The 16,083-nt window shown below is 39.5% G+C and overlaps 1 protein-coding gene across 2 annotated transcripts in view; it reads left to right on the forward strand.

Annotated features, from left to right (window-relative positions):
- Nucleotides 1–16,083, forward strand: part of A1CF (APOBEC1 complementation factor) — a 53,993-nt gene that overhangs the window by 23,687 nt on the left and 14,223 nt on the right. Inside the window, exons 4-9 of one of the 2 annotated variants that reach the window (XM_075216378.1) lie at nucleotides 547–677; nucleotides 1,142–1,380; nucleotides 4,017–4,181; nucleotides 6,312–6,409; nucleotides 7,952–8,228; nucleotides 11,438–11,655. In XM_075216378.1, the coding sequence (XP_075072479.1) occupies nucleotides 547–677; nucleotides 1,142–1,380; nucleotides 4,017–4,181; nucleotides 6,312–6,409; nucleotides 7,952–8,228; nucleotides 11,438–11,655 (1,128 nt within the window). The remainder of the gene's footprint in view (nucleotides 1–546; nucleotides 678–1,141; nucleotides 1,381–4,016; nucleotides 4,182–6,311; nucleotides 6,410–7,951; nucleotides 8,229–11,437; nucleotides 11,656–16,083) is intronic. The other variant, XM_075216379.1, reaches the window with a different exon arrangement.

Below are 16,083 nucleotides of genomic sequence, written 5' to 3' on the forward strand. Positions count from 1 at the left end.
GTTGCATACGGTTGCTCTGTGATAGCTACTGACAAGCTTACAAGTCATTTTTAATTCAAAGACTATGCTGTGTTGGTCATCAATGTCATCTGGCATTTACTGCCTGTAGGAGGTATACAAGACGCAGCTGAATGTAAGCATACTTACCATAAACACAAGACTTGCATCGCCCACATCTGCATAAACACGCCCTGACTGTACCTCTCAGGATGTAAGGGGTCCCAAGTGTCAGATGCACGCTGATTTAGAGTGCATGCAATGTCTCTCATTGGTGTAAGATCTGTTTCTGGGCATGTGCAGTGCTGAATCACGCAAGATACACTATGCAAACATGAATCAGGCCCTATGTATGAATGCATTAAAAATTGTGAAGAGCTGTAAGTTCCAGAATCCCATGGGGAACAATACAGGGAATTTGCTGAACAATGTACCTCTATCTAATTAAAAAAAAGGAGAATTCGGCACCCCAGCTCTCCACCCTTTCATCAAGCGAACTTGTTTACTGTTTCTGTATTACATTCATATTTTGGAATTTTATCTTAACAGATAGGAAAAATCTACGAAATGAGAATGATGATGGACTTCAATGGAAACAATAGGGGATATGCATTTGTAACTTTCTTTAACAGACAGGAGGCCAGGAACGCGATCAAACAACTAAATAATTATGAAATTCGGTAAGGGTAATGACTGTGGCATTATTTGTGAACATGATTTATAATCCAGTATGTCCATGATATTTCTGTTCATCAAAGAATATTTGGAAAACACACTTAAGGCAGTAACTTGTCACTGTTGCTTTTGTTGTCTACAAGAAAGATGATTAAATGCTTTGCATGCACAGCAAACTAGCAAGTGCTATCCAACAGGGAGATAGAGGGGCATCTCTAAACCAGAACCCAACAACTATACTATAGGTACATTACAGCATAGTAAATTAAATTATAGAAACACCTTTAGTAATAGTTATGAAATCCATTGCCAAGAATTGATGAATACACCTGACGATTTATATGTAAAAAGTTTTAAATTTTTCTTCTGGCTTCATAACTAGTGTAGTTCTGATATCAAATGAGTTTAAAGTAAGCAAACAAAACACCCGACTTGTAACTTCATTTATTGCTTTACTTTTTTACTGTAGAAATGGGAGACTGCTGGGAGTCTGTGCCAGTGTAGACAACTGCCGATTATTTGTGGGTGGCATTCCAAAGATGAAGAAGAGAGAAGAAATCTTGGTGGAGATGAGGAAAGTGACAGAAGGCGTTCTCGACGTGATTGTCTACCCAAGTGCTGCCGATAAATCCAAAAATCGTGGATTTGCCTTTGTAGAATATGAAAGTCACCGCGCTGCAGCTATGGCCAGAAGGAAATTATTACCAGGTGGGAAATACAAACTCTTTTATGTAAATATAATGAAATTCAGATATAATTTAAGCACTTGAATGTTTAAACTGTATGAAGAAAATGTATGTTCCTAGGTCTAAATTGAAAATCATTCCAAAAAAATCTTTGAGTGTTCTATCATGGACAAACTACTGACAGTATGTATACAGTCCTGCACTTAGGGGGTTAACTCTTCCTCTCCCACATGATGATGTTGGATCACACGAGTACTGTCCACGCAACGCGTTCCACCACTATGTGGGTGTGATATAAAAGCGAACCATACTTTTGTCATTTGCTCCAGTATAATATGAGGCTTAAGATGTTTGGAAACTTCCCATATGTCACTAAGTATGTAACGCAGAAGCAGGGAACAAAAATGATGAGGAACCCAAACCTACATGTAAGAGAGCGGCTGCCAGACAATGAGCTTCCTCATATTGTACAACTCTACAGATAGCGTTAGTGCTATTCAAAGCAAATGATACACATATAAATAAATTTAAAATGTGTCTGATCTCAGAAGACTATATGTTTCTTTATCTCTCTTTTTGACTGTAAAAGAACCAATATGGCCTATTAGGCTGTGATTATAGGAAGTTATCGAAATCAGGAGCAGTGTGTTGTGCTATTATTTTTATTATTATACTTATATATTATTATTATCACAGCGTTTTATATAGTGCCTATATATTATACAGTACTCCTCTCTATCAGTGTTAACAAAACCACCATCTCTTCTGTCCCCCACCACCGCTGCCTGGGCGTCACCCTTGATTTTTCCCTTTGTTTTGCATCCCATATTCAATCCCTTGCCAAATCATGTTGCTTCCAATTTTGTAACATAGCCCACATCTGGTCCTTCCTATCTCATGATGCCACCAAAACCATTATCTATGAACTCATCATTTCCCCTCTTGATTACTGTAATCTGATCTTCACCGGCTTCGCCCACTCTCACCTCAAACCCCTTCGTTCTACAATTAACGCAGCCACAAGACTCATCTTCCTCTCACGCCGCTCCTCTTTTGCCTCCCTTCTCTGCATTGCCTTACACTGGCTCCCCTTCCTCTACAGAATCCTTTTCAAACTCCTCACCTCCACTTACAAGGCTCCCACTCAACTACCCCTTATATCTCCAACCTCCTCTCCATCAACACTTCGTCCCACTCCCTGTGCTCGACCAATGACCGCCGCCTCTACTCCACCTTGATCACCTCATCCCATTTCCGAACCCAAGACTTCTCCCGAGCTGCCCCTCTCCACTGGAATGACCTCCCATACTCCAGCCTCCTAATTTCTGTTCCTCAAACTCACCTCTTCCTCAAAGCCTACCAGCCATCCACCTAACCTTCTCTCCATGCTCGTCTCTTCATCTCTCTCTTTCCGCCCCATACTTGCTCCTTCTGCGCTTGATCCCCTGAAATCCCTCTGTGCCTGCTGTCTGTTTGCCCTCCTTTTAGGTTGTAAGCTTTACGAGCAGGGCCCTATTCCCTCCGGTCTCTATTCCATTTCTTGTGCTCCAACTTCACTATAATTGTTATGCCTGGAGGTCTAGAGTCTTGGTATTACTGGTTTATTGTTCTGTACTGTTTAACCCTGTATGGTCCACTGTTTGTATTGTGTACGGTGACGCGGAAACCTTGTGGTGCCTTATAAATAAATGATGATAATAATAATAATAATAATAATAAATAATAATGATAAATATACAGAGAATATTTTAACCATTCCCATCAGTCCTTGCCCCAGTGGTGCTTACAAGATATATTTCCTACCACACAGACAAATTTTTGTAAGAAGCCAATTAATCTCCCATGTATGTCTTTAGACTGTGGGAGGATACACCTGGAACCATGCAAACACAAGAAGAAAATACTAACTTCACACAGATACAGCCCTGGTCAGAATCCAACCCATGAACCAGTTCTGTGAGACAGCAGTGCTAACTACTGTGCTACCCTGCTGTCATCACTGCACAGCACTCCAACGAGAACATGGAACTACAATATTACCTGTATCTAATAAGGAGGCAGAGTTATAGAATAATACAAAAAACACAGCGGTATACCAGAGAGACAGATAAAATTACCTTCATCAATATCAATAATGTCCTGGCCCCAGTGGCGGATCCAGGGGGGGGGCGATCGGGGCGTAGATCACTTGCTGCCGACAGCTGCACAGTATGTGCAGGTCCGTCCAGCAGTGACATGCAGGGACAGTGTGCTGCCTGGCTGCTCTGATTGTGCACAACCAGAGCAGCCGGGCAGCACACTGTCCCTGCCTGTCACGGCTGGACGGACCTGCACATAGTATGCAGCCGTCGGCAGCCTAAGATGTTAGAAAGGGGTGGGGCCTAAATCGCCCCGGGTACACCAGTTTTCTAGATCCGCCCCTGCCTGGCCCAGGTTTGTAGAAAGGGCACATAGACCCGAGCTTAGAATGACAGAATAAGGCAGACTTGGGCCATGGTCGTTTAGGGAAAGAGAACATTCACCAGAGCCTGGTGAATATTATTTACAGGAGTCTATATGTCTATTTATGGCACATGGTGTGTATTGCATTGTTAATATACATTATGTCCTGACAGTTACCAATATATTGTTGCTTTGTTTATCTTGTAATCTTTACAGGTCGCATTCAATTATGGGGTCATCCTATTGCAGTGGACTGGGCAGAACCAGAGGTTGAAGTTGATGAAGATACAATGTCATCGGTTAAGATTCTATATGTAAGAAATCTTATGCTCACAACAACAGAGGAGACAATAGAGAAAGAATTCAACAACATCAAACCAGGTACACAGTGCAACTTATCATATTGCTAATTCTGCATCAGTACAATAACTATAACCTAAATATAAATGACATCTACATTAAACCTCTTAAAGCAGAGGGGCTCAAACTCAGTTCTCAAAAGCTACAAACAGTTCAGGATTGCTTTAACCATGCACAGGTGAGTTAATCTATTTTTCTGGGTCAGTAATTATCCCACCTGTTTCTACAGAGAGAAATCCTGAAAACATGGCCAGTTGGTAGCTCTTCAGCACATCAGCCTTAAAGGCATGTCTGGAAACATTTTATATTTATTTACTTTGTAAACAAAATAGCCCAGCCATCTTCAACCATTGCGTCGATAACACGCTCTAGTAAAGCCTATCTGATAGGTAAATGTTTCAGGGATAATCCGTACAATGACAGTTCTTTGAATTGCATATCACAAATAACTGATTAACTGTTGAGAAAAAAGTGCTCCACAACCTGCTCATGTTAGTTACAAGTTTTAATGGTTTAAAACACATTTGACTGTTTGGGTGGTTCTCCATTCACTGAGTCTTACTGAATTGACAATAGCAAGAATTAAATAAAGTTGCCAGTGTTTGAAGGATAGATATGATCTATTTTCAGTGAGGAAGATGTAGTCCATATTTAGACAGAAATATCCTATACATACAGGGATTTTTTCGTCATATAATAAAAACATTTTGGCCAAAGTTAAATACCTATAAATAGCTAGAAACATTTTTGCTACCAAAGGAAAACATTAAAATAAGAGGCAAAGGTTTATTTTCTTCCAAATGACGTCAGTTAATTGGCTTGTACAGACTTTCCTGCAATATATTCTAAATTCATGGCAAAGCAGACAATCAAGCCAGGAAAATAAAATATTTCATTGTGTTGGGCCATACAACACAGCTCTGCCCCATACTGGAAACACTTATATCCAAGGAGCTGCTTTCCCAGAGCAGCAAAATAAACAGCAGGAAGCTTGCCAACAATGTATTTAGTCAAAGCCATACTTACCAATGAATGCCTGAATGTCAGGGAGACTCCCTGAAATAGGGGTGATCTCCCTCACTCCCTGAAGAGTCTGGCATTCCCCCTGATGCTGAGCCAGTACAAGACGTGGTTGGCTTCGCCATCTGTAGCATGATGACACAGTTCAGAAATTGTGTCCTATGTCCATGTATTGATGCCTATGGAGGTGGCCATTTTCATGGAGACCAAGATTTAATCAAAGACTGACAGGTAAGACAACATGACTTCAGTAATGGAGACAGAAATGTAAAAGACACTTCAGTCTCTAAAGATTTATTAGCTGCTTTTCTTTAACGCATAGTTGCCTACTCTCCCGGAATGCTTGGGAGACTCCTGCATTGCTGGGAGACCTCCCGGGCTCCCAGGAGAGCAGGGCAACCTCCCAGTTCTCGCCCCCGCAATAAGTGGCAGGGGCGGGGTTTAATCAAGCAAATATTGTGTCATCTAAGCCCCGCCAAAATTGTGACAATCGTTTAGGGGGCGGGGCCAAAATGATGCGATTCATCAAGCCCTGCCCCCTGCACGCCCACCTGCCCCGGGATCTCCCTGAAACCAACGAGGAAAAGTTGGCAAGTATGGTCTAAGCTGCAGGAGAGCACATCCCAGCACATTAAAGTTATCTTAAGGTGCAAACCCCTTTTTTTAAAATAAGAAACATGATTAAAACTGATTAGTCATTTAGCATTTAGAACACCTGTGAATGTTACAAAATGTTACTTCACACAGCAGCATTTAATCTAGTTAAATGAAGGTTGAAACTTTGAACTGTGAACTATACAACTTGATAAACCACTAGGTAATAAAAATGGTTATTTATGTGGTTCTCAAATCAATACGGGAGATAGGAATGACAGTATGTATAATCCCCTTCTGACTTCAAAGGTCTATCCCTGCAACCAACCAAAGAGCTATTTTTACAACACTGTAAAGATAAATGCAACCATCATTTATTTATGAGTCTAGAAATCTTCTAATAAATAACAGCAAATCTCTCTCTCTCTCTATCCCCTGTTTACCATGAAAGTACAGTATTGATAAATGTTTTCAATATTATGACTCATTATCTAAAGTTGTGTCATAAGACTATTTTCAATATTATTTGTTTTGTAGGAGCAGTTGAACGCATAAAGAAAATTAGAGACTATGCCTTTGTACACTTTAACAATCGTGTTGATGCAGTTGAAGCAATGAATGCATTAAATGGCAAGGTAGGACATACACTAAAATCACATATGTAATCCTAGGATGAAGATAGTCTTAGAGGGCAATGCTTAGACTAAAGGGGCAATTTAAAGTTTATAGTGAGAGTTTATAGTGAGAGTATTAATTTGCTTTAAGCCCTTACATTAGACCCTTTTACCTCTTAAATATCTTATTGTGCTTTGTGACAGATAGCATGTGTGGAAAGTGTATACACTTCTGGTGTTGGGCTATGTATAATTATTCCTGAGATCCTTTGGTAGTGAATGTTTAAAATCCCGTTAAACAAACATTATAAGTAGGCTGTTTATTAACACAGTTTGTTACGACATGTACCACATACTACACATTTATGGTTTGCAGCTTAGTGAGAAGTGACCGGCCAATGAGGCTGACAAGAACAAGTAATAACAAAAACAACTGCAGCTCCAATAAAATGACATAGAAAATTAGACTTTTTTGTGAAAAAATGTTATTCATACATATCTGCCAAATATATGCTTCTAAACGTTAGGTTTAAACATGCATTTACTTACAATTTGATAATAGCGTCCTTTTAAGTTACCTCAAAAAAGGATTCAATATTGCCCATCCAATATGTAAATACTACAAATATGGAGAGGAATAACATCCACTATTTTGAATACGCTATACCTATATGTGTTTCTAAAAATGATAGAAAAGTAAAATAAACACTACTTATATAGATAGGGTGTGTCTTTCCTTGAAAAACGTTGTTTAAAAACGTTTGTTAATAAACAGTAGCTGAATTGCTCTGCCATCACATTGTATTTACCTCAAATTGCACAAAATTGTTCATGCATTTAAAGGCTTTACCGTTAATAGACACCTAAGGCTTCCAGAAATTCCACCAATTGGCTTACAGTATTTGTGTCAGAGTGATGTCACTGGTTCCTAGGTTGCATTGTCATGAAAAATGGTTTAGCCCACAAAATGGCTGATCCTATTGTGTAACTAACAGGTACACTTTAATGGATGATTCGATGAGAACTGGAGGAGAGGATGCTTTAGTGATCATTAATTCCCATGAGAACTGTATTTATGGTCAGGTTTATTATGTGGTTAGTCTACAGTAAACATACTATAGACAAGGACATATATGTGAACAACCCATTTCACAGGCACTGTTTCATCTCTATGATCTTGGGAGAAGATGATTGTCATTTGTTTATCTAGGGTAATTACCCAGTAACACTATAGGCCAGTTAAAGGGTGTGGTAGAAGAGGGAAAGAAGATATCATCATACATTCTAAACAAGCTGATCCTGAGATGCTTAGTCTATTGGTAATAACAGTAACATTTTCTCCATGGTATTAAATAAGCCTTGAGTCAATAGAATGGGCTATCATGTACTGTATAAACATGATTAAAATGTTACAGATACATTGCACAGACAAGATGGTAGATTACAATATCTGACGAAGGTCAAATAATTTATTGATACTAAATAAACATAGCTATAAAACTATAGCTGTAGAGTACAATCTTATGCTTAATGATATATACGTATGTATGTCTTTGTTTATAGATAATAGATGGCTCACCCATAGAGGTTACCTTGGCTAAGCCGGTAGACAAGGATAGTTATGTAAGGTACACAAGAGGAACAGGAGGAAGAGGAGGGGCCGTACAACCTGAATACACGTACACGATTGGCCATGTCTATGACCCAACCACAGCTTATCTTGGAGCACCTGTCTTCTACGCACCACCAGCCTACACCGCTGCCATACCGAGCATCCACTTCCCTCCTACCAAAGGCTATGTCAGCAACCGGGGCCTCATCCGACCCCCATCTGTTAGAGGTAACAGCACAGTCAATGAATGAAATGAATCTGCATTATGTAATATGTGTTGGCAATCATCACTAATTGAGAAGGCAGACCGTGACATGGCAATTTGGAAATTAAATTAGCTGTTTAGATTCCCACTGCCAGTTAGATCTACACAAATAATTTCATTAGGATCAGTCACTCTTGTAACGTACAGGGAGCAGTTACCAACCTGAAGAGCTGGGTAATGTGTGTCCAATAGTACTTACTTTGTAAACAGATTAGGGGAAGTGTGAAAAATGGCTACAAAATGAATCATGTCATGGGACAGAATAAATTGCAGTATAGGTAGATGCAGTTTTACAATTACAAAGAAGAAGCAGTAATATACTCTGTAACTACTGTAAATACTTATTTTTATTGCTTCACAGACAACCTCTGCAGTCACTGCCGCTCCATCTGAACAGCAAATGTCTGCAAAATGCCTACCACAATATATATAAGTAGCACACACATTGTAGACCCTAAATGCAAAATGACATAAAATATAAAGGTGTTTGGGTAACAATGGGAGGAATTCAATTCCCCCCCGAATTTGCGCGACATTAAAACTATTACCATTATTACGGTATTTTTAACCTGGCTTTCTGCGGAGCTGCGAGCAAAAAGCTGGCGTTGAAACTACCGTAATAACGGTAATAATCCTTATTACCGTAATAACGTGCAGGCCGCATTTAATTTTATCCGTAACGCGGCCAATTGAACTCTCCCCAATGTGTGGCAGGATGTTCATTTTGGCTTGAGCTACATGTGCAACTTTTAGTTTTACTAATCGCATTTCATGAGATTAATCACTTAGAATGCACCATCCAATTTTAAATGATATTATTTATCTGTGTTATTTATTTCATAGAGCATTTTTTGCCCAGAGTCATTTAAAATCTCCATTGAGGAGATTAATTGTCTGAACTTCACAAGAGGCGATTAAATTGCAGCATTACGCTATTGAAAGAAATCATCATTCTACAAAGTGATTCATTGCTTGTGTAGCAGGAAACAATGAGTTACATAACAAGTGATCTTTGTTACCGGACTAATCTCTTGGGATTGCGCTACAGCGGTCCAGTCAGGCTAGGGACCTTCTGGTGGATTCCCTGGTAACTTCACTGTTAAGTCCAAGCCTAGTAGCATAATTTACACCATTGCCCTCTCTTGGTGGTAGCAACAGTGTTTTAAAATAGAACCTCTCATTTATATCTGAATAATTCTCTAAAACATCTTGGTCAAAATATTTCTATATTGCTAGAATTTAAATTAATACAGCACAAAATGGGGACAGAATTGTCAAACGTAAATCTTGTGAACGGGTGATTACAATAAAAAGCAATACTTAAAATAGAACCTTTCATATACTTGTGAAGAATCCACTAAGTCGTGCATTGTGCTCAGGTACTATAATGACTCGTTTGTAAGGTTTACGTTTTAATATTCTGTCCTATTTTATACTGTATTGTTTTAAATTCTAGCAATATATAAATAAATTAGAACAAGATAAGTCAATGAAAGAATGTGATTGTTATTTTGGTAATGTACAGTGCCAAGGATGGCTATATAAATCTCTGACAAAGTAGCTCTGGGCTTAAGCTGATCAATGATTTACCTAAACCTAACATGTGCATTGACTTTTTTTATCATAAATATATTTCTGACTAGGGGTGTCATAGCAAACGGCTGCGATTCATGTTTGAGTGCAGAATAATGATTTGCTTCTTATATGTGTGTTTTGCTAAAGGCAAGATGCATCTATTGGAATATTCCGATACATCTGTTTTCCTATTTGTTCAGAACAGACAGACCATTGTCACTGGCTACTAAGTTTGAACATACAGTATATAGTTGAATCATTTAAGGCAAAATGCAGGTTTAAATGAAGTTCATTCATATAAACAACTTATCCTGTTCCCCAGTGAATGGCACAGGGCTGCTCATGTCAATCACTTATTTTAATTATCATTGCTGAATAACAAATTAATTTTCACAGGCTGTCAGTATACTAATAATAACTAACATGCTAGATTAGACAAAATGTATTACTAAAATAATAACATGTAATTGTGTATTTTATGTTGTATCGTGGGATCAAGTACATCAATTTAGTATCATCTGATCACGTACACCAATGTAATATCTTGTCATGTAATTCTTTACTAATTTAATCTACTAAAGGAGTTTTCTCTTTATATAATGTTGGATGTCATTGTACATTATAAATTAGTCTAAAGCAATTCAAAGACAAAAGGTTATAATTTGTATATTAATTTAATAGAAATTTAAAGCCAATGTATATGGAACTGGTAATAAACAATGGAGGAGAATTATTTCATTGAGTGTAAATGTTAACAGTAAGAATGTATATTTTCAAATAATTTTGCTTTACTACCATTTACATAATAGGAGGGATATTTATGAATAGATTTATGGGTAGTAAACCCATGAACTTAGAGCAGTGTTTCCTGAACTCATTCCTCAGGTACAGCTAACAGTGCATGTTTGACACATCTCCTTGCTGGAGAACAGGTGTATTCATTACTGATTACACATTATAATTATAACACCTGTGGATCTGTTACATTGTGTCAGTCAGTAATGAACACACCTGTGCTCCAGCAAGGAGATATGGAATACATGCACTGTTAGGGGTATCTGGGGACTGAGTTTGGGAAACACTGACATAGATTTATTACATTCATAGATACTATTTTCTCTGTACATTTGCCTCTGTATGTGATGAACTTCTATACTGGGATAAGCGTGGATACCTAATGCTAAATATGGAAGTGAATCACTGAGATCCAAGGCTACCATTTGGATTGTTATACCCAGGTTCCGACAGAGGGCACTTACAGAGACAAACACACCAATTTGGGAGGGGGTTTCCAAGGCCAGCAGAAATGTAGGTACAAAATTATATGTCATAGACATGAGGGTGTTATGCTGGGCTCAATGTGGTATGTGTAATATCACTTTCTAAAAACATAGCATGCTTATAATATACACACCAAAAACAACAGACAACTCATTTGTACTCATTCTATTACAAAACTACCTGCAATGAAATAAAAATGCTAGTTCCATTGTTTCAAGCACGTTCTGTGTACATGGGCCAACATTCTTCATTATATCATGGATCTGGGTGATTTTCTGCTGATTTGATACAGTTTGATGCCTTCTTGCATTCCTAGAAATTTACATGAGTGTACCTGTAGGGGCTGCGGGAGTTAGAGGACTGGGAGGACGAGGATACCTGGCATATACTGGTCTGGGTCGCGGATGTATGGGATACCAAATGAAAGGCGACAAGAGGGGAGACGAGAAACTTTATGACATCTTACCAGGAATGGAGCTCACGCCAATGAGCACTGTCGCTTTAAAACCACAAGGCATCAAACATGCGCCACAGGTAGGCCCACGTTATACACAAAAGGGTTCTTGTTGTACTGGTGAGGTTGTTAAAAAAAAAAAAAACAACAGCAACAATAACATGTATTGTTCTTAATAATATAAAATTTATTGACAGTAAAATTGGAATAAAGTTGTCTCTTAATAAAAATCTACAGAGAAACAAATTATGTTATTGTACATCATTTCAGTGCACCTACACACATTGGAGCCATATACGAGCACTATTAGCTCTGTTGACAGAACACTATCAGGAATATGCCTCTAAATGTTAAGACATCTTCTAGTAAACTAGGTGGGTATCAGTAACACTCACAACCCATGGAATACCTATGGACCACGTCTGACTAGGGGCTTAGTTGAAGAGACATTTTCTGTCTGTATTTCAACAAATGGGAGCTAAGAAATGCAACTATTCCAGACATACCTAATAAACCCTACGGAATATTCCTATTATTTTTTATTATCTAGATGTGAGATGTTAGAGATCACTGCAGTACCATTGGTTTATGTGTCCTGTCTGTAGCCCACAGTTTAGGAGTTTATTTCCCCTGCAGGTTAGATGCCCTTTCTGTCTGTGAGAGGTGAGGGGAACGGTCAGGGAGCTCTCCGGCCTCCTTGTATGGATAGAACCCTTCGTAATAATAAGGAGCACTGAACAGGTTGCTTCAGCTCTACCCATGTGATAACTGTCTCTTAACAGTTTTTCTCTTTAAGTGCCATGCAGGACAATTAATCTATATGGTCCAGGTTCTATGATATTATACAAAGGTGGTGTGAGATCTTTAATTTCAATGGAAACTGCAGCTCAGACACCGGTATCCTGATCTTTAAAGTTAGAAACATTGAATTTAATGATAACCATTTGGCCCATCTATTGTTCTCCTTTTTATCCCCGATAACCCCAGACCCTATCCATCATTTATTTAGCCTTGTGTCTATCCCAGACTTCCACTACTGCTTTGGTGAATTATTTTTTCCTCTTAACTTAACTGTATTTTCAGTGCTTGCCCAGTACATATTTAATTAATGAATGCTTCCCTGCTTATTAAAGTCCTTGAGACATTTGAAAGTTTCTTTCATATCTCCCTCTGCTCCGATCTATACATGTTTTGATCTTTCCTCCAATGTTTTGTCACCATTTGATGGCCCTTCCTTGCACATTCTCTAATTTATTTCTATCCTTCTGTAGATCTAGCCTCCAGATCTGACACAGTATTCTACATGACTTTGTAGCAATGACCTGTATACAGTAGTGGCATTAGTACCTCTCACTTTCTGCATTAATTCCTTTCCTTATGCAAACTAGCACCTGACTTAGGGGCCTAGTTATGAAGCCCTAAACCATGTGGAGACTACTTTTTCCACAAGGTTTAGCATTTTTAAGTAAATTAGCCATTTAAGTTTGACCTCGATGGCTGACTCCATCTGAAGAGGGTGTAAGCCATTCAATCCTATGGGGAGAGCATCGCAGAAGAGGGATGTTCGGATCCCTCTATCCAGCAGCGTTGCTGCTCTACCCTGCTCTCTGTACTGGAAGTGACAACGACACATGCACAATAATGAATCCGAGCCAGAACCTGGAGTCTTCATTAAAAACAAGTCATTGCCGGGACAGCTTCCTATTGAATGCCTGCCTATATTTCATCTGAAATAGTGAGCCATAGTTCCCTTTATTCCTCAGTAGTTCATATTAAACTGTAGTTCACATCACTTGACCATTCCTCTAGTTTATCTAGATAATCAATAATGCTGTTTGTCCCCACTGTCCCCCTCATGTCTGCTCTGCCGCATATCTTTGTGCAAAGACTTTCCCTTCAATAACCTTTCCCTCCTCTGAATGTGTTCCATGTAATACAACTCTCTGTGGTCTATCTTACAACCAGTATTGTATCCGCTCAACTATCTTTGAAACCAATTCTAAACTTTCAATTTCATTATCAGTCTTCGATATAGGAAAGTGTCAAAACATTACTAAAACCTAGACAAGCTATATCTATGACTCTACTGTGATCTATTGCCTTAGTCACCCAGTCAAAAGTCTATCAGTTTGTATTGTTTGTATGATTTACCCCAGTAAATTCATGCTGCTTGGAATTCTTTATTTCAGCAGTTTCCATTAATTTCCCCAGTACCAACATCTGGGTCACTGGTCTGTAGTTGGCGGCCTCTCCTCTATTTCCACTTCTCTGCAGGGGGTCTACATTTGCTCCTTTCCAATTCTCTGGAACTATTTACCAGCACCCCTTCCGTCTCTTTAAGTATCCTTCGATGTATAGGATGTGGCCCCATTGACTTGTCCGCTTTCAGTTTTGAGAGTTTCCATTGGAATGTTCTCCTATGTAATAGACTTGTATCTATCTCCTTTTTATCAGTATTTTTGCCATTTTACTCTGGCCTCTTTCCTTCTTCTGTGAATGAGCAAATATAATTACTAAGACATATATTAATATTTCTATATATTAATTATTGTCTCCCTCAACCAAACACTATCCCTCTGTATGTAAACTTACTACAATTCTTCTTTAACCTTCAGATCCTTTCCTTGGGTCAACCCATTGTCCTACACGAACTCCTGTACTGACTCATAATATCCATGAATATAGACAGTGGAAGGAGGAACAGAGGAGGACCAGAAGTAGCAAATATGCAGTTTTGATCAATTAAAGTATATGTAAATCTGCCTATTTGTCCAGCTGCTATATACAAAGGTGCAGGTCCCGTCTGTTATTGGAGCTGTCCACATAAAACTGCACTTTGCTAACCTTTGCCGGATTATAGGTACGGACAGAAATGGTGGAAAATGTATTAATGTGAAACCTAAATATCTCATGAGATTGAGGAAACATTAGAACTGACTTTATTACATATGTCACTATCATACAGTTAAACGTTTTCCCATAGATATCATATCCATCTGGTGCAAAATACATCACAAAAATATAGGTCAAATCTCTGTCACCTCCAGTTACTGGTACAAATAAAGTCCTTTTGTAGGAGGAAGAGGCTGTGCAACCTACTGCTAACTCAGGACGGCCCTGGGAATGTGCTCTCTCCATACGTTGAAGCTTCTTTAAGTATCCTGCCCCAATGACATTTCATTCTTGCACGTGGGTGTAGTACAAGATACAAAGAATGCCCAGATTCAGTTTCACCAAGCTCCTACCATCAGAAGATGCACCCACTACACTACTACATTGATGCATTGAGCCATGCCCTATAAACAGGACCATTTGTTTAAAATCGGGAGGATGATCTGGCAATTGCACTGCAGGATTGCATTTTGTATCTTTGTAAATGATCTTTATTGTGTTTGGTGACAGTGACACATGTAGGTTTTGCAAAGAGAGAATGTCACAAGCTAGTTAAGTTCAGAGATTAATGATCAGATAAAGGAGCCCTGTTAGAGAACCTGCTACTTCTCACTGTGATATTTGTTTGTTGAGATGATGACCTATAAATTACAAGGGCAGCACGGCGGCTAAGTGATGAGCACTTCTGCCCCACAGCATTGGGGTCATAAGTTTGATTCCTGACCATGACCATGGCTGTGTGGTTTGTATGTTCTCCCCGTGTTTGTGTGGGTTTCCTCTGGGTGCTCCGGTTTCCTCCCACAATCCAAAAACATACTAGTAGGTTAATTGGCTGCTAACAAATTGGTCTTAGTCTCTCTCAGTCTGTGTCTGTGTGTATGTTAGGGATTTAGACTATAAGCTCTATTGGGGCAGGGACTGATGTGAATGAGTTCTCTGTACAGCGCTGCGGAATTAGTGGCACTATATAAATAGCTGATGATGATGATGGGACTGTGGGGAAAAATATGTATATGAGGGGAAGCTAAAAAAAAGTACAGGAGATAGTGGAGAATGTGCCCATTTACATTCTTTGACTTTAGACTATCCATTTGGTTTTCTGCCTTATAAACAGGGGCGCTGAGCGGGGACGGGAGCGGGTACTGATTACCGTGGCCCGGGTATGCCAGGGGGCCCAGGACCGCACTGCAGACTAGCAAGATTTTTTTTTTTTAATGTTTTTTTTTTTGTTTTGTTTTCTGGGAGGTGAGGGGGGAGGGCGTAGAGGTGTTGTGGTGTCGGGTAGGCAGTCTATGCGATCCCTGCATAGGCTGTCAAGTCGCATACTTTGCGCTGTGACAGTCTATGCAGGGACCACACAGGCTGCATCCATCTCCATTAGGTATTGGCTAAATCCCGGTCACTGTGACATCAGCAGGTCATATGACTGTTGCAGATGTGAGAGCCGCTGTACATGTCGCGGGGTCAGGGAGCCAATCAGTGCTCCCCGATCGGCCATTCAATTTTGGCGCAACCGCGAGCCATCCGGGCTCACAGCAACAGGAGCGGGATGACGCAGCAACGCACTAACGTCATCAGGCATCGGCGGGCCGGCGTCTATTTAAGTCGCCCGCTTC

Source organism: Mixophyes fleayi, chromosome 6 (genome assembly GCF_038048845.1).
Source record: "Mixophyes fleayi isolate aMixFle1 chromosome 6, aMixFle1.hap1, whole genome shotgun sequence".
NCBI lineage: Eukaryota > Metazoa > Chordata > Amphibia > Anura > Limnodynastidae > Mixophyes > Mixophyes fleayi.